At 50.9% G+C, this 24,346-nt stretch overlaps 8 protein-coding genes across 8 annotated transcripts; 3 read left to right on the top strand and 5 right to left on the bottom strand.

Annotated features, from left to right (window-relative positions):
• Nucleotides 1-26: 26 nt before the first annotated feature.
• M431DRAFT_81712 (hypothetical protein) lies at nt 27-4,822 on the bottom strand (the record flags this gene model as incomplete). The annotated part of the gene is made up of 4 exons (XM_024923070.1): nt 27-334; nt 398-3,992; nt 4,059-4,458; nt 4,713-4,822. 4 exons carry the CDS (start codon nt 4,820-4,822, stop codon nt 27-29), a joined length of 4,413 nt encoding a protein of 1,470 aa, XP_024776629.1.
• Nucleotides 4,823-5,862: 1,040 nt separating this feature from the next.
• M431DRAFT_112422 (hypothetical protein) lies at nt 5,863-6,920 on the bottom strand (the record flags this gene model as incomplete). Its single annotated transcript, XM_024911833.1, has 3 exons — nt 5,863-6,298; nt 6,362-6,678; nt 6,750-6,920. The coding sequence occupies 3 exons, from the start codon at nt 6,918-6,920 to the stop codon at nt 6,193-6,195; spliced, it is 594 nt and encodes a 197-aa protein (XP_024776630.1). The 3' UTR covers nt 5,863-6,192.
• Nucleotides 6,921-7,097: 177 nt separating this feature from the next.
• On the bottom strand, nt 7,098-8,106 carry M431DRAFT_390023 (hypothetical protein). Its single transcript, XM_024914787.1, has one exon. It carries the CDS (start codon nt 7,954-7,956, stop codon nt 7,276-7,278), a length of 681 nt encoding a protein of 226 aa, XP_024776631.1. The 5' UTR covers nt 7,957-8,106; the 3' UTR covers nt 7,098-7,275.
• Nucleotides 8,107-8,561: 455 nt separating this feature from the next.
• M431DRAFT_80981 (hypothetical protein) lies at nt 8,562-11,189 on the top strand (the record flags this gene model as incomplete). The annotated part of the gene is made up of 3 exons (XM_024922994.1): nt 8,562-8,740; nt 8,800-10,654; nt 10,722-11,189. The coding sequence occupies 3 exons, from the start codon at nt 8,562-8,564 to the stop codon at nt 11,187-11,189; spliced, it is 2,502 nt and encodes an 833-aa protein (XP_024776632.1).
• A 58-nt stretch (nt 11,190-11,247) lies between these two features.
• On the bottom strand, nt 11,248-12,817 carry M431DRAFT_390048 (hypothetical protein). The gene has a single exon (XM_024914788.1). The coding sequence runs from the start codon at nt 12,571-12,573 to the stop codon at nt 11,467-11,469; it is 1,107 nt and encodes a 368-aa protein (XP_024776633.1). The 5' UTR covers nt 12,574-12,817; the 3' UTR covers nt 11,248-11,466.
• A 743-nt stretch (nt 12,818-13,560) lies between these two features.
• Nucleotides 13,561-15,847, bottom strand: M431DRAFT_112430 (hypothetical protein). Its single transcript, XM_024911834.1, has 3 exons — nt 15,414-15,847; nt 15,239-15,350; nt 13,561-15,174 (listed from the first exon to the last, which is right to left on the bottom strand). Exons 1-3 carry the CDS (start codon nt 15,729-15,731, stop codon nt 13,829-13,831), a joined length of 1,776 nt encoding a protein of 591 aa, XP_024776634.1. The 5' UTR covers nt 15,732-15,847; the 3' UTR covers nt 13,561-13,828.
• A 3,410-nt stretch (nt 15,848-19,257) lies between these two features.
• M431DRAFT_390088 (hypothetical protein) lies at nt 19,258-20,361 on the top strand. The gene is made up of 2 exons (XM_024914789.1): nt 19,258-20,242; nt 20,299-20,361. The coding sequence occupies exon 1, from the start codon at nt 19,318-19,320 to the stop codon at nt 19,861-19,863; it is 546 nt and encodes a 181-aa protein (XP_024776635.1). The 5' UTR covers nt 19,258-19,317; the 3' UTR covers nt 19,864-20,242; nt 20,299-20,361.
• Nucleotides 20,358-22,839, top strand: M431DRAFT_551129 (hypothetical protein). The gene is made up of 3 exons (XM_024921331.1): nt 20,358-21,090; nt 21,140-22,563; nt 22,641-22,839. The coding sequence occupies exons 1-3, from the start codon at nt 20,804-20,806 to the stop codon at nt 22,697-22,699; spliced, it is 1,770 nt and encodes a 589-aa protein (XP_024776636.1). The 5' UTR covers nt 20,358-20,803; the 3' UTR covers nt 22,700-22,839.
• The last annotated feature ends 1,507 nt before the right edge of the window (nt 22,840-24,346 follow it).

The raw sequence follows: 24,346 nt of genomic DNA on the forward strand, positions 1-24,346 counted from the left end.
AAGCAACAGCGCTTTTAAACAGAGCTTCATTTCTTGCCCTTCTTGCGGCCGGGGACAACCTTGAAATCGGCACTCTGAATCGCTGCCTCGCTTTCCCTGGTCTGGGTAGCACCGCTCTTCTTGGCAACTTCGCTCCATCCGCCGCCGGAGACCGACGCCTTGCTCTCAGCCTGGGGTTGCTTTTCAACTACACCCTTCTCTGCCAGCTTCTTTCGTCGAACGTACTCTTCAGCGAAATGTCGTCCGTCCATCGTGGTAGAGTTGGCATACACAGCGTCTGCGATCAGTCCAGTGTCGAGGGGCAGGACAGCGAGATCTGCTTGGAAGCTCGTGACTGCAAAATACGTGTTAGAATATTCTGGAGACGTGAGATGCGAAACATGTAAAGACGACTTACTATCGTTAACGCCAGTGATCCCCCTCGAGAGCTCCCTATAGGCCCACTTGTTGAACTCATCTATGGCAGTGTTGGTAGAGCTAACATTGCTAACAATGGACTTGGGTGCCAGCTTCACCGGGGTGGCCAAAGCAGGCTTGACACTGGTGCTGCTAACTGAGCGGCTTTGAAGCTGAGACGGGACAGTAGATGGGCTCTTCACTTTGCCACCGGCTCCAACGGTGGCCCAACCACTTCCACTCGTCAAGATGGGAGAGGGTGCCGTCGGAGTAGAGCCGTGGTTCGGCTTACCGGCAAGGTTGGCATAGCTTTTAGCGGTGCTGACAGGGGCGCCAACGCCAGTCTGAATAGCGACTTCCTTGGCCTTCTGCTTCCGTGCTTCCTCTTCGCGCTGGATTTCGGCCAAAGTCTTCTTGGCTCCAGCCGCACCAGATGCGACGCTGGGTGTCGTTCCCTTGGCCTTTGTAGCTCCCGGCTTAGCCCAGGGGCTGACAGATGCCACGGGCGAACTTTGGCCCCAGGTGCTGGTTGCTGGGAGGCCAGCGTTGGCAGCGGCCGCAGCGGCAGCCGCCGACTTTTCCTTCTCTCTGAGCAGAGCTGCCTCTTGTTCCATCGCGGCCTTTCGGAGTGCAGCAGCAGCTTCTTCGGCCTTTGCCGCCTTACGGGCTTCCGCCTCTTGAATTTCCTTCAGGCTTGGGCCCTTCTGCCCCTCCTGACCGGGATCTTTGGCCCACGGGGCCAACGGAGGAGGCTGGGCGATGGCGTCGGGAGTTGCGGTTTGGGATCGGTTGAATTGCTCAGGCAAGTTAGACCTGGCTCTCTGTGCCGTTGGGGCGGGAAGGGGGGTCATCGAAGCTGGAGGGGGGAATGGCATTGGCATTCCTGGCTCGGTCGGCTGAGGAGCAGGAGGGGTAGCCGCTGAAGCAGCTACAGAGGCTTGAGTCTTTTGCACCTGCTGGGTTAGAGAAAGCGACGACGTCTCTTCACTGACAGCCTTCTTCTTAGAGGCTTTGCTTGGCTTGCTGGCTGAGGGGGCAGGTTCGCTTCGCGGGTCGACGGAGGGGGGCGTTGCTACGGTCGCTTCTTCTTGCTTTGCGGAGCTCTCTTGTGATTCCTCGACGATCGCGGCAGCAGCTTGCTCGGCGTCATGCTCGGCGCGTAGATCTTCAAATTCTTTCAAACGATCTTTGAAACCTTCATCGTCCTCCTTGAGCTCGTTAGCTTCTGGCAGACCGTACCGTAGACTTGCGTCGCCCGGAGTCCCAATGGGCTGAGGCGCACCAGATTCAGTACCGGCAGGCTCACCCTGCAAGGATACGAGCATTTGACGTTCATTGGCCGACAGGTTAACCAGGTCTTCTGGTCGGAAAAGCTCCCCGTTTCCCATAGCGGCGCGGACAGCAGCGGGGTTGGCGGCACCAGGGTGGGTGTCAAAAACAGTCGCCGGGCCCAGGCCTCCGATGGGTTGTTGATGCGGCAACTGGTGATGTTGCTGCTGGGGAACTCCCAGCGGCGATGTCATGCTACCAAAACTTGGTTGGCTCTGGAGGCTATGAGCACTGGAATGATGCTGCAGGCTTGGCTGTATTTGAAACTTGGCCATGGCTTGCTGTCGCATCATAAAGTCTCGTTGTTGAGCCATGAGGAACTGCTCTTCTTGCTTGCGGCGCTCCAGATTGTTTTGCTCTTCGGCAGTGAGAGTTCTACCAAAGGTGGGGAAAACACCGCTCAGAGGTGGAATGATGCCACTTCCAGCTCCAGGTGCAAAGGGGCCACTCTGCATAGGAGGTCCATGAGCAATTCCGATCTGGGGGACCAAAAATGGCTCGCGAGAGTTTCCAATTCTCCTGATGAGCTGGCCGAGAGGCTCAAACTCGGGGTCTTCTACCTTCTTCACTCTAAGATCAGGAGTAAAGAAGTTGGCCTTGTACCAGTCGTTCATCTCCAGTCCAGTAAAAGGACCCTGAATTTGCCCCTGAGGGTCGAGGTAGACCCATCGCATCCGATCAGGCATTACCATTTGGCGGACTTGAGCAGACGGGGGCTCTACGCCAGCCTGAGCATTCCCAAACGGCATTCCGCCACTGACTGGCGTGAATGACTGGGGCACTGCCGCAGCGATGCCGGGCTGTCCAGCATCTGAGGTTCCAAATCCGGCCAGATTTCTAGAGCTATCGCTGGAGGGGAAAAGTTCCTCAAAGACCCCACGATTAGATCTCATGGGGCTGTCTGTGTCTCGAGTAGGAACGGTGAAGTTGCCTCGGCCAATAGCACCGAGTGGGTTGCTCTGCCGAAGGTCGCCAAGAGAGTCGGAGAGGCTGCTTTCGTGCTCATGCGCATGCATCTGAGCCTGCATAGCGGGAGGGAACAGAGATCCCAACTTGCTTTGCCGACCGATGCTACCGGTATTGGATGGCCCAAACACGCCGCCGAGGTTGCCCAAGCCGGGAGATTGGATGTCACCAATAGGGCTGAAGAGAGAGCTGCCGAATGCTCCTCCAAAATTGGACCGCTCACGATCAGGGGTTCCGGTAGACGGGCCAGCTGGCGCGGGCCAACCAGACGACAGATAGGCGGCTTTGGCGCCCACGCTGGACGTCTGACTACGATCGCTCCCGTCAAAAGCAGCAGCAAAACCTCTAGAAAGCGTACTATAGTTGGAGTGTGGTTGTTCATGGCCAGTGCTATGAACCCTATCCCCAGTGCCTAGATCAGAAGGTCCGTCGTGATCGTGGCGTTCTGTCGGGGGGCTCCGGTAAGGGTTTGTCTCCGAAGGACTGGCAGGACCATTGTCGCCGGACGATGAGCCGCCCAAATTTAGGTTGGTCATTCCAAAATCTCCAGTAGATCCCTTAATGGGAGTGCCAAAGGGCATCCCTCTACTTGGTGGCTGTGGACCGCCAGGAGCAATATCCTGCTCGCCTTGGAGAGCAGCACTACCCGACATGCCAGACATGCCGGACACCTCCTCGCTGCCGCCGAAAGGATCAGTATCAGTTCGTGGCCTAGTCCTCCAAGACTGTTGGGGATTCTGAGCTTCGGACGATTTGCTAGCCGCGCTTTCGGTATTGTCCTTGGGAATTAGATGAGCAAGTCGACTGCCTCCCGGAGCACCGCCCGGTCGCTTATCACCAACGGCTGGCGAAGTGGGCAAGGCAAAGCTACCAAACGCGCCAGCACTAGACGCGGTAGATGATGGCCACATTGACGTCATGCTCACACCGGTCGACGTGTTGGCTCGCATTAAACCAGGAATCGGCGGCTTTGGGGCATCACGCGGGGCCTGTTCGGTGTTGTCGGGATCATCATTTTCTGACTCTCTCAATTCACCGGGCTTTCGCGAAAACCACAGGGGGTCATCTCGCGAAAACCGGCTGGCAGTTGGCGACGCAATGTTGGTAGGGCTGAACGGATTGGAATCGACGGTTTCTCGTCGGCGGGTGGCAGGTCGGACAGCGGATGATGGAGAGCTCACGCCAAATGTGCTTCCTGGGGCATGAGAAAGAGATGGTTTCCGGCCGTTAACTGCCGCTTGGTGACCTTCTTTAGCTTGCGTAGGAGGCTTGAGTGGCGAGTTGATGTCGGTAGAAAAGGCCTGGTCAAGGTCAGTTATTTTGCGCCCATATAGCAACTTCAATCAGAAAATTTGGGCATCTCGAACCTCTTTTTCGTCTTGAGAGAATCCCGACAACCCTATGGGTGCCGTGTCGCCGTTGAAATCCCAGCAGGTGCCGGGATCCTGTGGCACGTGGTTCTCGTTGCTTTTTCCCCAGCCCCTTACGCCACTACCACTGGCATTGCTTGGATCCCAACCTGAGATGAAGAGATGAGAGGGATTGCCACCAGGCCGCTGGGATTGATACATCTCAAGCAGATCATCCTTGGTATAACGTGAGGGACCAACTTCGTATGTTGTGGGCTGTGGGATGGGGTCCTCGACGGTAGGTAGCTGGACGGCATTGTCGTTCGCAGGGGGAGGGTTTGAGGTCTGGCTCAGGGGCGTGGTAGAGGAACGACGGAAAGTCAGGGTACCGTTAGCTGAGCGGCCGTCTCTCCTAGACCTAAGCATCCAAGTTAGCTTCGACGAAGGTGAAAAGAGGTCATGACCGTTTTCGGAAAAACAACAGAGGGGCACTGTGTCATGAGCGCATCCCCCGCCAAAAAAATAAAAATAAGAAAAAATAGAAAAAATAATATTTCGTACGGCACACACTAGTGCACGGAAGCAGGACAAATTGCATGCATGACAGAAAATCTCCGTCGTCTGCAGATCTCGCGTCCAACGCAGGTGTCTGGCGAGGGGGCAAAGACTCACCATTCGCCTCCAGCGGATCCCCTTCCATCACTTCTGCCACCCCTCGCATCGCGGTTGGCATTCTGGCCGGCGGCGGCCGAGGCAAAGCTTGACGGGAGATTGGACGGCATGGTTGGACTTGTCCCACGGATCGGAATCGTATATCGAGGCGCGGGGGTGTTGGTCGAGTTCGGGGCAGTCGTGGGTCGACGACTGGAGGGTGAGAAATGCAGACACGGGTGGGTTGTGTCTGGCGAGAAGGAAAAATTCCAAAGTCTGCTAGGAGTAGCAATATGACTGGTTATAACAATGGCGCGTGTAAAAGGTCGTCTGAGTCGTATGAATAGCTGGAGGCTAGGTCGCGAGAGGACAGAATGCTTGAATGAGAAACTAATGCTACCAAGGCTTTGCTGGCGTTAAAAACCTGAGGTTTGGGAAAGATAAAATTGGTTCCAATCTGTTCCCCAGGCTGTATGTACAGCGAGGCTGGGCGCCGCTAGGCCGCAAAGGGGCAGGACCGAACCTTAACCGAGCCTACTGTGCGAGGGCTAAATCCTAATCGAGAAAACTGGCAGGGCGACCAGCGCCGTATTACGACATGCTGCGATAAGTGCGGCAACGCACCGGGGCGGGGGCTTGAGGAGCGCCAAATAATGCAGAGGCATTGAATAAAAAAGTAAATAAAATAGTACTGGTACAATCACGGCCTGAGAGGAGTTGCATCTGGACATGTGAGCCCTGAAGCAAACTGCGTGATATTTGCCCTAATACGGGTCATGCGGCAGCTGAAGGGAAGGGTAGCATCTCCGGAGCAATGGCTCTGCGCTATGCTAATACATATGCAGCCGCAGCCGTATTGGTTTGGGGTAACGGCCCAACTGGGCAGTCAGTATTACTCATTCGAGGCCTGGTTCTTATTTGCTTTGGCGACTGTTGTAATACATACGAGCACGCACCAACCGCCACCAACTGCAGGTACTGACTGTTGGTTTATATTGACTTTGGTGGTTCGTTCTCCCACGTTCTGTGTATCTACTACCTTAGGCATCTCTTAGCATTTATATTCATAGAGAAAAGTAAATTATCCATACGTTTTAGCTGTTTATCGCGATCGCAGAGATACGGCAAACGTTTACTTGCCAATGGTCCGACTTTTTGGATCACAAGGCCGATCAACCTTTGGCCACATGCGGAGCCTAACTCTATAGGTTAGGTACCCATGTACAGCATCAAGCTCAATAAGGGAGGTATCATTGGAGAGCACACAAGAGCACGCCCAAAGGGATCGACAAGAGCTTTACATACTGCTCATGAGAAGTGCAGGCATCTATATCATTGTGGCTGTCGCTATCACAAATAGCCCTTACCATTACTCCTCTATCCAAAATGCGCCATCTAGGCAATTCTTTTACATACCTACCTAGGTATCGTCCATAATCACGCCTCATAACCATGGATCGCTTTGCCCGCTCTGCCCTGCTTCTTATTCATCCACAGTCTCTCACCTAGGAGGTACCAAAGGCCAATCATTCAGATGAATATGTGGCGGTCTCGTTCCGTATACAATGACCCGCCGTACGCGTTTGATCCACAATATCCAGTTGAGCCTAAGAAAATCACAAGTCAACACGTTGCTCGTTGGGGATCATTTCAAGGGGAATATTACGCACATCTGCCAGAATGCCATCACCAGAGCCGAGACCACGCTGACCCAGTAGTACAAGGGCCAGCTCTTTCCCGCCCATCCATGAGCTCTAGCCAGATGTGCATTGCCAAAGAAGTGACAGTATCTCAACTCGGCGTCGTGTTTGAAGCGAGGAGAGTGGCAATGCACCATAGCAACAATCACGATGCCTATATTGAAACCAGCGGTAATGGTCCAGAGAATGGAGACTGCAATCGTAGCCCAGAGAGTGTCAAGGTTGATGGCAAAGTCGTGTTGCTTTAGGGCTGCGAATATACACAGGACTAAAAATATTGCGCCAATCTAAACAACGGTCATGGCAATGATTAGCTGTGTTCTCTAGAGACGACACACAGCCTTGCTGGTGGTCTTACCAGGCAAAGATTTGTGACATAAATGGGGAGGCATATTTTGACGCCAAAAATTTCCATCTTGTCGTAGAGAGCATTCACGTTGGCCAGTAATATGAGAGCCGCCATCGTCCTCAGCGCGGGGCCAACAAAGGGCACAGGTATCCTCCATGGGATCGGTTCGCAAAAAAACATTGCTACTGACGCTTCTCTGTAAGCTGTAGAGAGATAAATCGGTTTTGGCTGGTGATTTCGGAGATCCGGGCTTCTGTGCAGCTTTGTCTTTGCTCGATAACCGTAAGTCGATGAGATGAGTGAAAGGCCTGTTGTATGTTGCAACAATGTTAAGGACACGTTTCGATATTTATTAATACCAGTCCAACAATACGTAGGATACGAGTGAAGGATGACGACGTATATCCCAATATTGAAAACTTAAAAATGGACAAGCCAGCCTCGGTCGTGGAGCTCGTATGACCAGACACTCCCAAAACTCATGACGGATAGGGGCGGGGGCATCAGAGATCGAAGTAGTCGTGATATCCAACCGCTAGACGTTTTTAAGGAAATGCGATTTGAATTTCCTGTTGGCTCGATCGGCAGAGCGCAGCATCATCTGGTCTCCGAGAACCTCAAAGGCGAATCTCTTCTCCGGGGCATCATTGGCTTGTTGAGGCTCGGATACTTCCACACGAAACGTGGTCCCCTCCTTTGGAACAACCTTGAGCCCCCTCTTTCTTGTAATCAGCTCAACAACAAACTTGCGGTCCCTCACAATGATGCCCTTGATACCCACTCGTCCTGGGCACCGACTCCTCACCACTTCGGCTTCAGCCCCGTGAAACTCGGCGCTTGCCAGCTTCGCAGCAGCCAGTGGGCCGCCGGTGTATATGTCGTTGCCCAAGATTTCCAAGGCGTAGCCCATCCACAGCTTATTCAGCCCTTCGTAAATTTCATACTTCTGCCCCTCTTCGGGGATGTCGTATAGACCTAGCTGGCGGCGCTCACGAGCAGAGAGCGGCTTCGGCCTTTGTTTCCCCCGGAGTTTGCCCTGCAGACGAGCTCTTTGACGTGCTGCCCTGGCATTGAGAGCAGCTGCAGGAGGAGATGTTGGCTTGAGCTGAAGAGTTCGATACTGGATCTTATCACTATAGATGCGATTTGCGCTGTCGGGAGAGTGCGCTCTTGAGAGCAAATCCTGAGTCACCTTGACCTGCTCGGAAGACGCCATGATGGCGATGCGAAATCTTGACCCTCAGACGCCTTAGAAAATAGCAAGCCCTTGAAATCGACTGTAAATGGAGTGAAGAAACCGGGAGGCTGACGTGACTGAGAGATTGAATGTTGATGAAAATTCCATCCCAATCGGCAATTTTTGGGATGTTAAAGCTTGGCAGTAGCCTTGCAGGTGGAGCAGAAGTCGCCGGTACACAGCACTGGGCAGCTGCTGGTGGCGCCTTAGCTGTATCTGGTACGGGCTTGGCCACTAGCGTTTTCAGCTGTTCAAATGGATGCGACCACAGCCAAACAGCTCTGCTTCACATGCCCTCGGGCCAAGGAACCGCTGGAAGGCCAATTTGTTAGCACTCACGCTGCGCTGCCGCCCCACAGCACTATTGCGGTACCCCGGATAATCATCAGACTCCTCATGTCTGACCCTTTGTTATTCTTCACCAGCTTTGATTCTGCATATTCTATGCATCAACCGCGGCATCAGCTCAAGCGCCTTTCTTTATAGCATGGCCTTGCTGTTGTCCGTGTCAACGACCCTCTGCCGTCTCTGAAATCGATTCCACACCACGACAATCCCATCCCTCGGCTCCGCGACCTCCAGCCATGTCCCACGATGGCGATGCCGTTGACGACGCCAATAGCTCGGCCCCCGACCTCCAAATCCTAGGCGATGAAATCACCCTGCAGCCTAGTGGCTTTGTTGAGCCCAAGGGAATCGTCCACGATGAAAAAGAGGAAGCTTTGATGAACCAATCGCCCAGGTTTCGCAGCGAGCCACTCCAGTGCGTATTTGCCGAGGCTTGCCGGATCCTCTCGCTCCTACTAATTCCGCTGGCGACAGGTTCCTTCGCGAAGTCTCCCTCTATGTGTCTGGCCAAGGATGGCGAGCCTACGACCGCGTCATCGGCCAGCCGGTGTTCTACTCCGGCTTCTCGGAGAACATGACCTCCATGGTGCTGTCGGCGCCGCTGCTGCAGAAGCGGATTTCGCAGCTCGCCAACGATCGCCTAGCGGTGGAGGAGAAGGAAGGATTGTTGAATAAAAATGACAAAGACTACATAACCAAGCGTGCGCAGCGACGTAATGTCCTAGAAAACTCTCTGCTAGAGGTCGCGGAGAAGCTTACAGACAACATGATTTGCAAGATGGAGAGCAACACCTTTATCCGCGGTGCATACTACCTTTGTATGCAGCTGGTGACGCGCGCCTACCATCAGGGAATCCATGTGTCCAGCGAAGAGGTCCTGCGAATACGAAAAGTGGCAGAGCTGGCCGCCAAGAATAAGCAGAGCATTGTATTCCTGCCGAGTCACCGATCACACGTGGATTACGTTTCTCTCCAGCTGATATGCTATCGCCTTGGTCTGACATTGCCGGTAGTCGTAGCCGGAGATAACCTCAACTTTCCGGTTGTAGGAGCTTTCCTGCAGCATGCGGGCGCCATGTGGATTAGACGATCATTCGGAGACGATGCCTTGTACACCACACTCGTACAGTCATACATCGACACCCTGTTACAGAAAGGCTACAACTTCGAGTGCTTTATCGAGGGAGGCAGATCGCGCACAGGCAAGCTGCTGCCTCCAAAGTTTGGCATCCTGAGCTTCGTTCTCGACAGTATCCTATCCGGCCGAGTGAAGGATTGCATTGTGTGCCCTGTCAGCACTCAATATGACAAGGTCATTGAGACGGAGGGCTATGTCACTGAGCTGCTTGGTATGCCCAAGAAGAAAGAAAACTTGGCCGATTTCCTCTCCAACGGACCCTCTATTCTGTCTCTCAAGCTGGGTCGAGTCGATGTTCGGTTCAATGAGCCATGGAGTTTAAGGAAATTTGTTGACAACCACCTCTCAAAACTTAATAGCATTCCTGCAAGCTTAGACACGGAGCGCAACAATTCTGAAGTAAGAGCTGTCCGAGAAAAACTTCTTCGTGCCCTAGGCTACAAAGTCCTCGGCGACATCAACGCGGTATCGGTCGTGATGCCCACTGCCCTCATTGGCACTGTTCTTCTCACTCTACGTGGTCGCGGTGTCGGTAAAGAGGAATTGGTCCGTCGTGTCGAGTGGCTGACCGCTCGTGTCCGAGCCAAGGGTGGAAGAGTGGCACACTTTGGAAACGCCCCCCTTTCAGAGATTGTTGACCGAGGTCTGGAGGTCTTGGGCAAGGACTTGGTAGGGGTAGTTGAAGGACTGGCTGAACCAACATATTACGCTGTCGACCGCTTCCAGCTCTCCTTTTACCGCAACATGACGATCCACCTCTTCATCTACGAGGCTCTTGTCAGCGCAGCCATGTACACGCGCGTCAAGCGTGGAGGCGGTCCGTCGAACCAGGACATTACTTACGAGGAACTCAAAGATCAAGTGGGATTCTTGTCTTCGCTGTTCCGCGGAGAGTTCATCTTCTCGGGCGCTGGTCTTGTCGCAAACTTGGATGTCACGCTGCGCGGCTTGGAAGCTGACCATGTGGTTCGCCTGGACAGAGACGAACATGGGAACATTGCAACCATTGGATTGTCGGATGAAGAGCGAAAGGCAGGACGAGAAAACTACGACTTTTACTGCTTCCTCATCTGGCCTTTTATCGAGGCCAGTTGGCTCGCTGCAGTGTCATTGATGGGCCTCACTCCTCCTGCGGGTAAAAATGGCCACGTATGGATCGAGGAGGCGAAGGCTCAGAATAGTGCACAACTGGTAAGGAACAATTCTGCTCGTAGATTTCTTCTTTTGGATAACCTCTGCTCACTCTTTGGTATCATAGCTCGGCAAGACTCTCTATCACCAAGGCGACCTCTCATACTTCGAGGCCGTCAACAAAGAAACCCTCAAAAACTCATACATGCGCTTCCAGCAAGAGCAAATCATCAACGTCGTCAAATCCAAGGACTCCAAGATTCCTCCCCGCCTCCAGCTCGATCCTTCCTGGCGCCCTAGTCGCGATCCTGAGACCGGCGCTCTGCTGGCTGAGGGCAAACTATGGGACTTTACGGAGAAGATTGCGAGTTCACGTCGTGAGGGCAAGAATCGACGTGATGGCGCCACGGTTAGCAGCCGTGTGCTTCGCTTGACGGATGAGCTCGGTAGTAGGCTCTTTGTTGAAGCTGAAGAGGCGGAGAAGAAGGGCGGAAAGGTGCCCAGCAGGCTGAGCAAGGAAGATCAAGATGCGCTGGATCATAACATGGAAAGTGCACGGAGGAAGAGGAAGCTGGAGGGCAGAGCGCATTTGTAAGACTTTTGGGGGGGTTGTTTTTGTCTTCTTTTCTTCACCCCTATTTTCGACCTGTTTTGTATTATACCCAAATGATGCTATGTAAATTAAGAAAAAGATCCAACAAAGCGCATATTAGCGGCCGCTGGAGAAGGAGCGAAGTATTCGAATTCTACCCGCCATGAACATTTCTGTCTCTCTATATTTCTTTTTCTTCCTCTTCTTCTCGTAAAACTCCTGTTAAACCATACTTCTTGTTCATCAATCGTAAAACCATACCATCTCAACTATTTCTTTCTTACTGGGCCTTGGGTGGCAGGATGATGTTATCGATCAGTCTTACCGCCGGGCCTCCAGAGTGTCCCAGATCCTCTCCATTTTGCGGCTCCTCCACAGGCAGCATCTTGATGGCGCCGCTGAGAACGGCTCCCTTTGCCGGGTCTACAGTATCAACTTCTTGCAGCGTGTCGGGATCGGCCAGGGAGATGTAGTCGACCTCGTAAGTAACCCGCTGGTTAGGCGGGAGCTCCTTCTGAGCCTGCAGCGTGCTGTCGGCGACATTGTTTGCAGCGCCAAGGACATCACCGCGGCTCAGCTTGCCGCTGTCGTAGGCTTCTTGGGCAGCACGCAGCGCCTTGCTCAGCACGACGGCGACGTGGCGGCGGCGTGTGCCGAGATAGACGTTTCGAGAGCTCAGGGCGAGGCCATCAGCTTCGCGGGTGGTCGGGCAGACGACGACTTCGGTGGGCAGCATAAAGTCCTTGACCATGCGCTTGATGACGACGGTCTGCTGGACGTCCTTTTGGCCAAAGTAGACACGGTCGGGCTGGACGATGTTGAAGAGTTTCATGCAGATGGTTGCAACGCCGCGGAAGAAGGTCGGCCTGCTGGCGCCCTCAAGGACCTCGCCCACAGGCGTAATGGTGACAAAACTGCCCTTGCTGTCAATCTCCTGGCCCGGAAAACCAGACGGATAGATCTCGGCGGTGGAGGGCGCAAACACGGCCGAGATGCGGCCCAAGTTAGCCCCGTCGTCGGCAAACTCGCGGTCGAGCCGGGCCAGCGCCGCGACGTCAGAGTCCCATGTTACGGGATACGAGGCGAGGTCCTCCTTGATGCCGAACTGGGCCGGGTTGACGTAGATGCTGACGACCACGTGGTGGTTCTCGCGGGCGGCGGCGCGGATGAGCGAGAAGTGGCCCTCGTGCAGGGCGCCCATGGTGGGCACGAGGCCGACGGAGCGGAAGTTTGTTAGGTGAGGCCTTCGCCATTGGCGCACGGCGTCGACGAGCCGGAGGACCTTGATGGACGTTGACGGGACGGTTTCGGCGGCGGCGGTGCGCAGGGTGCGGATGGCGGCGCGGGAGACGAGGCGCGAGAAGGAGGAGGAGGATTGCGGCAGCATTGTGAGAGATTGCTTGTGTGTTTGTCTTTGTGATTGTGTTTGTTAGGAGAGGGATTGGAGTTGCGGTTGGCTTTTGGAGTTGAGGTTTGTTATCGGTATCGTATCAGTGGAACGCAAAGCCCGAGGTTTCACAAGAGAACAGCCGGGATATCCAAAGCAATTAAATATACGTCGAGGTGAAAGCTCTCCGCTCAGCCGAAGCAGTCAGGCAGGAATCGAAGCCTCGGCCGCCATCGCCGACGCGCAATGGCTGAGTCAAGACCAGGGATTTTTCTGTTTTTTCGTGATGGTTTCTGCCGCGGAGTTTTGGGGACGAGTGAGAGGAGTGAGGGGTGGTGGGCTAACAGTACAGTGCTGCCGTAATTTTTTGGAGGTTGTAAGTCAGGGCCCCTGGAGGGGAGGCTAGTGTGCTATGTCATGGCTTGGGGTAGAAGAACCAGGCTGCCGGGTTCCATTGCGTTGGGAAATTGGGGAATTGAAGGTGAGAGATGAGAGAGGGTGTGTTGCATGGAAATTCGGAGTTGGCCGTGAAGGAGCTGCGGCAGGATGGGAGCTTGGACTGGATTACAGGTTGCAGAGTTGATGTCCTACGTGAGATCAATGCTTGGGAGCTGGATCGCGTAAGACGTCATTTGCAGTTCATTTCACAGCTGTTTAAGCCCCAGTAAATAATTACGAGATATCCAGCTTGTATCAATACAAATCATAGTGATTCAAAAAGAGAGATGACCAAACCGCATACGTATATCCGGCTTATATCAAACTATTCTCTTATTTGGCTGGTCTCCTCCAACAACAACACAATACAAGGCAGGGGTATGTAGCTGCAGCCTCGTCTTCTCGCTGCAGTCAACCTTACATGCACTCGCACTCTTCCAACTGGTGATTCCACCTTGCATCTTGCCATCATCTTTTCTCATTACAGTAAGCTGACTGTCTGTCCACTTTATGCATCACGGTCCAAACGCTCTCTCGTAAAGCAATGCCCAAATGTATGCAATAGTACGTAAGTTGTGATTCTCTTTGCGAAGGATTATCTATATGGTATACAAAAAAAAAGATGCTAGTCTAGAGCGTCATAATCCCACTCCGCCTATTATTACCCACCCACGGAGTATAATCGTCTCCGCTTCATCAAACACGTATAAACAAAACGCCTGCGATGCAATCTTCTAGAACATGCTATAGCTACAAGCCTAATGAAAATCAGGCTGTCGCATGTATCATAAGTATGACATTTAGGAAAAAATGAGGCTTATGCCGCTCCTCCGGCGTTCTTGAGAGCATCCTGGTTGAGTCTCTGCCACCTCATTCCAAGACCAATAAGAGTCGCGATGCCCGTGCAAGCAACACACATGGCAAACACAACCTTGATGCCGGCCATGTAACCGTCAATGACAAATGGCTGCTGGTCCACGGGGAACCTGTTGCGGATCTCCGTGGCACCAGTCAAGACGAGCATCGCCTCGCTGACCTGAGGAGCGTGCTTGAGAACGTTTCGGATCATGGTGTTGACAAAGGCAGACTGAGCTCCAGAAACAAGGAAAGCTCCGCCAAGGCCCTGGAAGAAGAGAAGCATGCCGGTAGAGGCAGCGAGGTCCTGGGGATCGGCCAGTGCCTGAACCGCAATCATGGGAATCTGAAAGGCGCAGCCCCAGCCAGCTCCAGCGATGATCTGGTAGCCAATCCACTTGCCAGTCGATGTGTTTACGCCCATTGTGTACAAGAGGCCAGCTCCGACAGTGGCGACAGATGTGCCTCCAAGGAGGAGAGGCTGGTACCAGCCAGTGGCGGTGACCAAGACACCGCTTGCAACGGTAGAGAAGGAGACGGCAATGATGAATGGCAGGTTACGGACACCGCTCATGGTTGGGTTGGTGCCGTGGACAGACTGGAAGTAGATGGGAATGTAGTAGATGGCGGCGAAGAAGCCACCGGCCTGGATAAAGGCAACCAGAGACATGACTAGGTTGGTGCGCTTAGCAAACAGCTTGGGCGGCACCATGGAGTACTCGCCCTGGAACCACTGGACAAATGCCCAAGTAGCGATGATGAGGGCGAATCCAACGAGTAGGCCAATGACGACGGAAGAGTTCCAGGGGTGAGCGATGCCACCGTACTGGACAGCCAGGATGAAGGTGACGGTGGCTCCCATCATGAGAATAACACCGAGAGGGTCCATTTGACGGATCTTCTCAACAAAGGGCGCCTTGACGGGAACTGCATTGCGAGGAGTCTGGAAGAAGATGAAGATGATGGCGGCAGAGACACCTCCAATGGGCAGGTTAATGTAGAAGCACCATCTCCAGGAGACATGATCGGTAAACGCTCCTCCCAGCAACGGTCCGATGACACTGGCGAAACCATACGAGGCACCGATGATGCCCGTAAACGCAGGACGCTTCTTAGGCGGTGCGGAAAAGGCAATGATGGTGTACGCGCCGGCACCGAGGCCAGCGGCGCCGAGACCAGCGATGGCTCGGCCGGTGATGAGGGCTTCGGCGTTGGGGGCGGCGCCGCAGATGACGGAGCCGAGTTCGAAGATGAAGATGGCGATGAGGAAGCTGGCCTTGAGCGGGAAGTACTTGTAGACCTTTCCCCCTGTGATGAAATTAGTATGATGAAAATGTTTAACAGTGAATGACGGTGATGGTGGATGGCTTACATGTAGATTGAAATGAACCGACAGTCATGAAAAAGGCGGCGCCGTACCAGCCAGCCTTGTCGAGGCCTTGGAACTCATCGGTGATTTTGGGAATGGCGGTGGCGACGATTGTCTGAAAGAGAATTAGCATTCAAACTGTCGTATAAGAAAAGATAAGAGAGTGTATCAAGCTCACCATATCGAGACTCAGAAGAAAGACACTCAGCACCAGGGCGAGCACGATGAAGAACATCTTGATACCCGAAGGGTACTCATCCTCTGATAACTCGTCATTCTGGACCGAAGCAATCTCCTCCTGCTTCTCGTCTGTCTCGTCTCTCTTCTCATCACGCTTCTCACCATCAAGACCGAGGTCGAGAACCTCATCATCGTCTCCCACGCTAGGCACAGGAGTCTTGCTATCAAAGTCCTCACCATTAAGAGTCGTGGTTGTCGAGGCTACTGCTGCATGCAGCCGCTCAGGGGTCTGCAATTTCGAGTGTAAGTCTGCCATTGCGACAAGGGAGCCTGTCTCTCGGTTGTGAGTAGTGCGAGATCAGGGTGGTATCGAGGAGCAATAAGCAGCTGCACGTTGACAAGGAGTCGAAGCAAGCACCATCACCACATCCTGGCCCTCGCCCATCCTATATATGCTGGGGATAGATAAAACCAACACATCAAGATAAAAATCTCCAAGGCGGATTCCTCAAGTCCGCTAGGGGCGTCGTCACTCGGCGGCTCGTGCTTCGTACTCTTATTTTTTCTTTCTTTATCCACACGCCCCCCTTTGGCCCGTTATGCGAGAACGAAAAGTCACTGCTAGTTAGTATGGCCTCCTCGACCCGCTTCTGGTGCGTATAAGTGATATGCAGTCTCTCGACTCTCGGACACTTAATCTCCAAAGTCCGCAGGGGTGACATAACATTGATCTCCCATGCTGACTCAATTAAGCTCATCATCGCGGCGTGTGAGCCAGATTGTCGAGCCTGGTTGGCCGCCTTATGCATGTTTAGCTTTTCCCAAGACATGTTTTGCCTTGCAAGTGACGGAGAGACGGGGTGGAACTGCGTGCCGCAAGCGTCCAAGACGTGATATTAGTTAGCGGCCCAAAGTGGCTCGCATGAGATTTTAGATATGTGTTTACAATGAATGGGCTCAGGTACGAGTACGGTACGGTACAACACGCTGCTGGAATCCGGATACAGTCAAAAGACCGAAGCAATCAATCAATTAATGGTTGTTGCTTGTGCACGTAACTCCGGGAACAGGCCATGTGTGCAGCTATTCACAGCATGTCCAGGTGGCGTGTAAGTCCCTTGCATCAGAGACAACGTGTGCATACCCAACCCAACTCAACTCAGCACAATTGCCCGAGATGGAAAATCAGTTTAATTTTCTTTTAATTTTCTTTTACAGTATTGTACACTGAACTGAACTGAACTGTTGCTGTCTAAGATTAAACAAAGGGCGTGCGAGTCAGAATCTAAGTTGAAGGAACGGGCAACATAACGCTTATAACGCGAGATCCCAGACTAACACGGCATAAGCAGCATAACGCCCAACCATGAGCAAGACTACCGACCGCTAAGCTTCTAGCAGGATCCGACCTTTGACTCGATCAGGAATCGCCTCGAGGCCCCGGTGACTCACTAGCCTCAAAGAAATCTCTGCTCAACCGCACCTTGATCCATTGAAGGTTTGCCGAACCACCACGGCGTTCCGCGGCGTGACCCCCCCCCCTGGTCAACTCTACCGTAACGCATACATGTATTCACCAGCAGTAATGCTTTTCGCACACATTTCGCACACATCCAACCCCTGTCCAGCCTAGAGCGCCTAGAGATGTCCTCTAAGAGCCTCTAAAGAAGCTGAGCCCCATCCTGATCTCTCCGACAGCCATCGGTTACGGAATTAGGACTCCGGACAAGTCGAGGAGCCCTTTTTGCTGCCCAGCTCTTCACTCTCGACCAAACGGAAAAAAGCGGATGAAATATTGAGCCGGACTGCGACAAGCCACTACCGTGTTTTAGCAGCTAATTCCAGGAAATCCCACTGAGGCTGACGGAGTTGCAGCGAATCTCTGCTTGAGCAGAGTACATATTTTTGCACGCCATGGCTCTAGTACAGCCCGTAGTGTAGCATGTTTTGTAAGCCTTGCAAGTTGGGCTGGCGGAGTTTTGTAATGTCCGCCGAACGAGATAGGCTATCATGACGACAACATGGAAATAGGGTCGAGATGGTGGTTTTGGGGACCAGCAACTCCGACACCTTTGGGGGGATTGCGGTTCCAATTCTGCGCATCCCAGCCTCTTTCTCCCTTGCCTAAAAGCATGAGATCCGCGCCGCAAGGGAAGGGATATTTCCGCCAGGCATCAATACATTAATAATGAACTCCGAGTTTTTTGAGGGCATCGACCCTCCGGGAGGATTCATCTAGAATGACATTGGTGATGCAGCTTGCGGATGGTGTGCGTTGGCATTGATGTCGGGTGAGACAAACGACAGTGATGTACACAATGGCGACTGTTGTGTGTCGCAATCTCGAGAGATGGCACCTTTGTGAATACAGCCGGGATACAAAACATTCCCTTTTAGGGCAGTAGATAATGAGATCCTCATTGTTTGTTATCAATCAGTGGCGGCAAAGTGGCCAACAAACGTAGACCAACGACCCAGCAAATTACACGCCCCCTCCTTTCCTCCTCTCCATGCTTGACATTTCAGTATTTTCGCAAGGCAAACTTGTTGTTTAAAATGACATTCAGTTCAAGATTCCCTGCAGTGCATCACCCGGTCGTGGTTATACGTTGGTATACGAGTATGATTTGATGTCTTGCGCTTGGACTGATCTGATACCAAAGCTCTTGTCCAACCTACAGGTAGATAGGTATCACATAATAGGGGGCTACAGAGTAGAAACCGATTCATCACACGTAAACCGATACTTGACCTTTTGGCTTTATCATATCCCATAGTATTATACTTGCAAGTACTTTATTTAGACGAATGACGTTGAGACGAAGGATTTCAGGTAGCAACTATAATAATAAAGTTACCCATTCATTGGGAACAGACATATTCTTCTACAGCAACATGATTTGGGCTATCCTCTTGGCATATGTAACAATTAGCAGTTGGCCAAAGGGCGTCGAAGGATCATTAGTTGTCGTCTTATATCATACGGAGCAGCCGTGGTATGCAAGTGTCCACTCGTGCGGGCGCGCCAAATCCTTCCTTCAATTCACCCAAATCCTGTCAGGCAGTTTTGCGATAATAAACTTTTTCTTCTTCTTTCTCTTCAGTATCGCATACAAATTATTTGTTCTCATACGATGCACGCCCATCAGCCAAGCTACGCCATCTCAGAGCCGTCGTTTCTGCAAGGTTTCGGAGACGACAGCTCTTCCTTTGGTGGAGATTTGGGAGAATAATAGAGTATATTCTTGCCCAAAGAACATTGTTGATGCTGACGCCATGTAATGAACAGATCAAGTTTTTCCATCGTCATTGATTCTCGAATCGAAGGATTGTCGTCCTCTAGTATCACGCCGACTGTCTACTTCGAAGTAGCGCAACTCGAGCTTAAGCGATAGCGACGACCCCTTGCCTCACGAAAGATTGCGTCACGAAGTATTTATAAAGGAATAGATGTCTCTACAATGCATTACGCACGTGAAATTCCTTCTGTCGCGTGTGGAGAGACTCTGTCAAAAAGTATGCTGTGGTCAAATTGATGATATCTTGCGTCTCCTTCTGCCCCTTGCATCGGTGGAGGATTACCATAAACTGGAGTTCAAGCAATGCGCAGCATCTTTTCGTTGTCCTTTTTCTTATCAGTGTTAAATGAAGTAAATCAAGCCAGTTCATTGCGAATATGCTATTAGACAACAGTGCATGTTTTGTCTGGCGAGGCTGCGCCAATGAAATTAGGAATAGAGGTCGATATTCGATTGGCTACTGATTGGTTGGGCAGTCAGGCAGCAGAGCAATCAAGAGAAGAGCCTGGCGATAGCGATTAATCATTGACACTTAAATTTGAGCATACTCAAAAGCCTACTATCCGACTGTCTTTCCATCGCAAATTGATCTATGAAGCCATCATGGCATCTAAGCCTTTGAGTTACAATGACTACACTGTCGGATGGATTTGCGCCCTATCAGAGGAGCAAACAGCCGCGACCGCGATGCTAGACGAGAAGCACGACCCTCTTCCAATATCCAATCCACACGACACCAACTCGTACACCTTGGGAGCCATCGGCAAGCACAATGTCGTTTTAGTCTGTTTACCTGAGAGCGAGACAGGAACCAACTCAGCTGCAAGCGTAATCATGCAACTGGTCAATACATTCCCGTCAATCAAGTTCGGTCTATTGGTTGGAATCGGCGGCGGTATCCCTCCACGCGTCCGACTTGGAGATACTGTCGTCAGTACACCCGTCGGAGAGTATCCTGGAGTGGTCCAGTGGGATCTCGGCAAGGCGACTGAGACCGGCTTCGTGAGGACTGGGTCGTTGGACCGCCCTCCAATGGTACTACTGTCGGCTTTGACGACAATGAAGACCAACCATGAAATGGAAGGACACAAAATATCTCAATTTCTAGAAGAGCTTACGAAGAAGTGGCCAAGACTAGCCTCCAAATAAACGTGGAATAATAAGCTCAGAGACACTTTGTTCGAACAAGAAAACTCAGATGACGAAAGAACTCCTGGTGATCCGAAGATCCACTACGGATTGGTTGCATCGGGAAACCAAGTCATTAAAGAAAGTTCTATGAGAGACGAAATTAATGCAAGATTAGGCGACCAAGTCCTCTGTGTGGAAATGGAGGCAGCAGGAGTGATGAACAACTTTCCATGCATTGTCATTCGAGGAATATGCGACTATGCAGATTCGAAAAAGAACGATTACTGGCGGGGATATGCTGCCAGCATAGCGGCGGCGTTTACAAAGGAGCTTTTGCAGATAGTGCGACCTACGCAAATTGAGGGGGAGCCTTCAGCGAAAGATGTTTTAAATCAGTGTTAGTAATTGGCATCCTCTTACTTCAGGTACAAAATAAATTGATCGAAACTGCAGTTTACCAAAGTGTAGGCCACATCCGACTGAAGGTGGATGAACAGGAAGAGAAACAGATACTTGACTGGCTTACACCCATAGACTATGGGTTATTACACAGCGACTACTATAAGAGACTTCAACCCGGAACTGGAAAGTGGTTCCTGGAACAAAAAGAATTCCAAGATTGGATCACGGGTAGCAACGATACCTTGTTTTGTTACGGTATTCCCGGAGCAGGCAAAACTATACTAACCTCACTGATCATCAATCATCTCTCATCAAGATTTCGAGGCAGCACTGACATTGGTATAACCTATGTCTACTTTAACTACAATAAGCAGGAAGATCAAACTGCTTGCGAGTCTATTAAAACAACTTGCTGGAGGTCTGCATCATCTACCAGAAAGCACCAAACAGCTGTATAATGAGCACTCAAAGAAAAGAACACGCGCGTCACTTGAGGAGATCATAACAGATCTCCCGTGTGTTATAACGAGTTACTCAGAAGTCTTTTTTATTCTCGATGCTTTTGACGAATGCCGTTTTTTTCGAATTACATCTCTTCCTTTCTAGACTCTTCGAGCTTCAAAGGGGATATAAAATAAAGATTCTGACAACTTCGAGACCTATTCCAGAAATTATGGATCTGTTCAATAACTCCAACGTCACCAAGCTACAAATCCGTGCTGAGACGAGCGATGTTACGACGTATATCGAGGCCCAAATGGGCAGATTATTCAGAGTCACTCGTCGAAATCCAGTTTTGAGAGAAGATATCAAGGCAAATATCTCCGAAGCTGTCGATGGAATGTATGTTATGGGATCCTGAGAGAAACGAAACACTACTGACATGTAATAGGTTCCTTCTGGCTAAGATATATCTTGATTTGCTGCAAGACAAGACAACTGTGAACGATATACGCAGGCAACTCGCAATCTTCAAGTCCCGAAACACAGATAATAACAGTGAACAAAAGGGGAAAGTACTTGCCTATGCGTACGAGCAAGCTATTGAGAGAATCAGATATCAGAAGGAAGGGATCAGAAACCTCGCAATGCGAGCTCTGGCATGGGTTACGCTTGCAAAAAGACAAATCACCGCATCAGAGCTTCAGCACGTTCTTGCAACGCAAGGTGGGATGACCACACTCAGTCACGATGACTTGCCTGATCTCTCAGACATAACTTTAGCTTGTGTTGGACTACTTACTATTGATGAACAAAGTCACATAATTCGGCTAGAGCACTATACAGCGCATGAATATCTGGAGAAAACTCAAAATTCTTGGTTCCCTGGCGCTGAAGAGTCGATTATGAGAAGTTGTCTTACATATCTATCATTCGAAATCTTCAAGTCCGGGCACTGCCGATCGGACGAGGCGTTTGAACACAGGATAGAGACCTTTCCGTTGTTTTATTATGCAGCGAATCACTGGGAATGCCACCTTTCTCACAATACCGAAGTCATTGAAGACGTAATACTTTTTCTCGAGAGCCAAACCAGTGTTGAGGCATCGATGCAAGCGCGATTCACTGAGAAACAACACCCTTTGCACCAAGGGTATAGCCAAGACTTTCCCTCAAACATGACAGGATTGCACGCAGCTGCAGTCTTAGGCCTCACAGAAGCAACAAAACTGCTCCTTGAACGCGGTCACAGCCCAGATGCAATGGACAGTTACAACCATACCCCCTTATCAGCGGCCTCTTTCCATGGATATGAAGCTGTAGCTGAGCTGCTGGTCACTGCGGGAGCAAATCTTGAGTTGAAAGACTTGGAATTTGAACGCACACCTCTCATGTGGGCTACTGCAGAAGGATATGAGCCTGTGGTCAAGTTGCTCCTTGAGAAAGGAAGTGATATTAATGCACAAGATTCTGTTGGCCAAACACCGCTATCTATCGCTGTACGTTATGAACATAAGGCAATTGTCGAGCTACTTCGTCAGAATGGTGGCACTATTGACGCTGAAGACTCCGTCATCTTTAAACCAGCTTATCATGACGGTGAACTCCCTTTGTGGGCATTGGTTTCGGTTGGTAAAAGCAAGAGTCTAAATCTGCCTCAAAATCCCAAAGAGAGTCGCTGTATTGTGCCTGAGACAGACAGTGATGTTGAGGATGACATGTGCTCGTTGATAGAGAGCGATGCTGATTTGAATGCGAAAGATGATAATGGCCGCACACGCCTTTCGTATTGTGCCGAACTTGGCCTACATAAGTGCATCCAATTACTTATTGGGACGGGCAAGGTCGATTTAGACTTAGCAGATGGCGAAACTGGTATGACACCACTACTTTGGGCTGTGAAAATAGGACACACATCTGTTGTGGAACTTTTAACCAATGCTGGAGCGCAGCTCGAGATCAAAGAGAAGAAACGTCAAATGACGGCCTTAGGATTAGCCATCCACCATAAACAGAAGGAGATATTTGATTTTCTACTACAAAGAGACGCCAACATACACGTATCGGATAGTGATGGCAAGACGACTCTTTATTACGCCGCCTGTTGGGGAGAATTGGTGATTATTCGACAATTGGTGGACAAGGGCATTGATATAAATGCCAGAACTTCTGATGGAAGGACAGCCCTATTTGGAGCTGTGCTGTTACAAAACTTGGATGCCGCAAGGCTGTTAATTGAAAAAGGTGCTGACGTTGATGTTTCAACAGAAGAGGGGTTCACGCCCCTTCGTTATGCTGTCGATGAAAACATCGATATTACAAAGCTGTTGATTGAAAGAGGTGCCGATGTCAATGCGGTATACGGGGGCTTTACATCAACATTTACAGCTGCTATGTATGGAAGGATCGATATTGTAAGGCTATTAGTTGAAATGGGCGCCGATATCAACACCAGAATGGACGGCGGCGAAACGCTATTGATGAGGTCGATACGGCTCATGTACACAGAGGCTATCCAACCGTTGATAGATTTGGGTGCCGATGTCAACGCGCGGGACAAAAGGGGCCGTTCACCGTTATTCTATGCTATTGAAGAGGGTAATGTCCCTGCCGTTGAGCTACTGGTAAGAGTGGATGACGTTGACATCAACAGTCCAGATGCTGAAGGAAATACACTAATTATGTTAGCTATGCATTGTGAGAGGCATGACATTGTAAAACTTTTGCTTCAATCGGGCAAGGTTACAAATTATGGCAGCTAGAGAACCTATAAATAAATAGAAACCAGAGCCGATGCATATGAATACCCTACCTCAGGGTATGGCGCCTTCATTACTGTGGCTGCAGATACCATCTCAATGTACATGCAGGTGGTTTCTGCACTCAACCTCAACGAGAAGACTAATTCTGGGCACCATACTTACAAGTACCTAGGTAGGTACCTATATACCTCTCTGAGTATTTTCTCTAATAAACGCACTTTGTAGGCAAGTCAGTGCGCAAAGAATTTTGCAAAGTCCAATTGAAGTAAGATGTTCGTCACGCAGCAACCAACCCGGTGATTATCTAGGAACTCTTGGATAGAGGAAACAATGCGAGTACCAGAAAGTCTACTAGATCAACGCTCTTTCGTTACGCTACAATTTACGGAATCTCGATACAATTTGGTTGTTCATCGAGAAAAGTTGGCGATGTCAATGCCAAGGACTCTGGAGTAGAAAAGTCCTCATCTAACGCAGCAATTCATGATTTTCTAATATCGCGAGACAACCCCTACATAGAGCTGTGATGTCTCGCCGACCTGCTAATTTAAAATTGTTGGCCGATGTCAATGCGAGAGATGATAATGGCCGTTCAATGTTATTTCATGTCATTGCAGGTAGGTGATGTTGAAGCTATCGTGGAGGTTGATGATAGTGATGGATGCAGTCGACATCAACAGCCCAGATGCGACGGCCATGATGCTGATTACCTTTGCTAAAAAGTTGTGGGGATGAGAAGGTCAGATCTCATCTACTTTGAACAAGCCAGGTTTACAGACACTAACGGGAACGTCATACATGATTAGACGGTGCTGTATTATACAAACAAGAGTAAAAGGTTGCTTAACATACAATTTGCCCTAGTGCTAGTTATGTATAGAGCGTTCATGGAAGTG

Source organism: Trichoderma harzianum (assembly GCF_003025095.1).
Source record: "Trichoderma harzianum CBS 226.95 unplaced genomic scaffold M431scaffold_4, whole genome shotgun sequence".
Taxonomy (NCBI): Eukaryota; Fungi; Ascomycota; class Sordariomycetes; order Hypocreales; family Hypocreaceae; genus Trichoderma; species Trichoderma harzianum.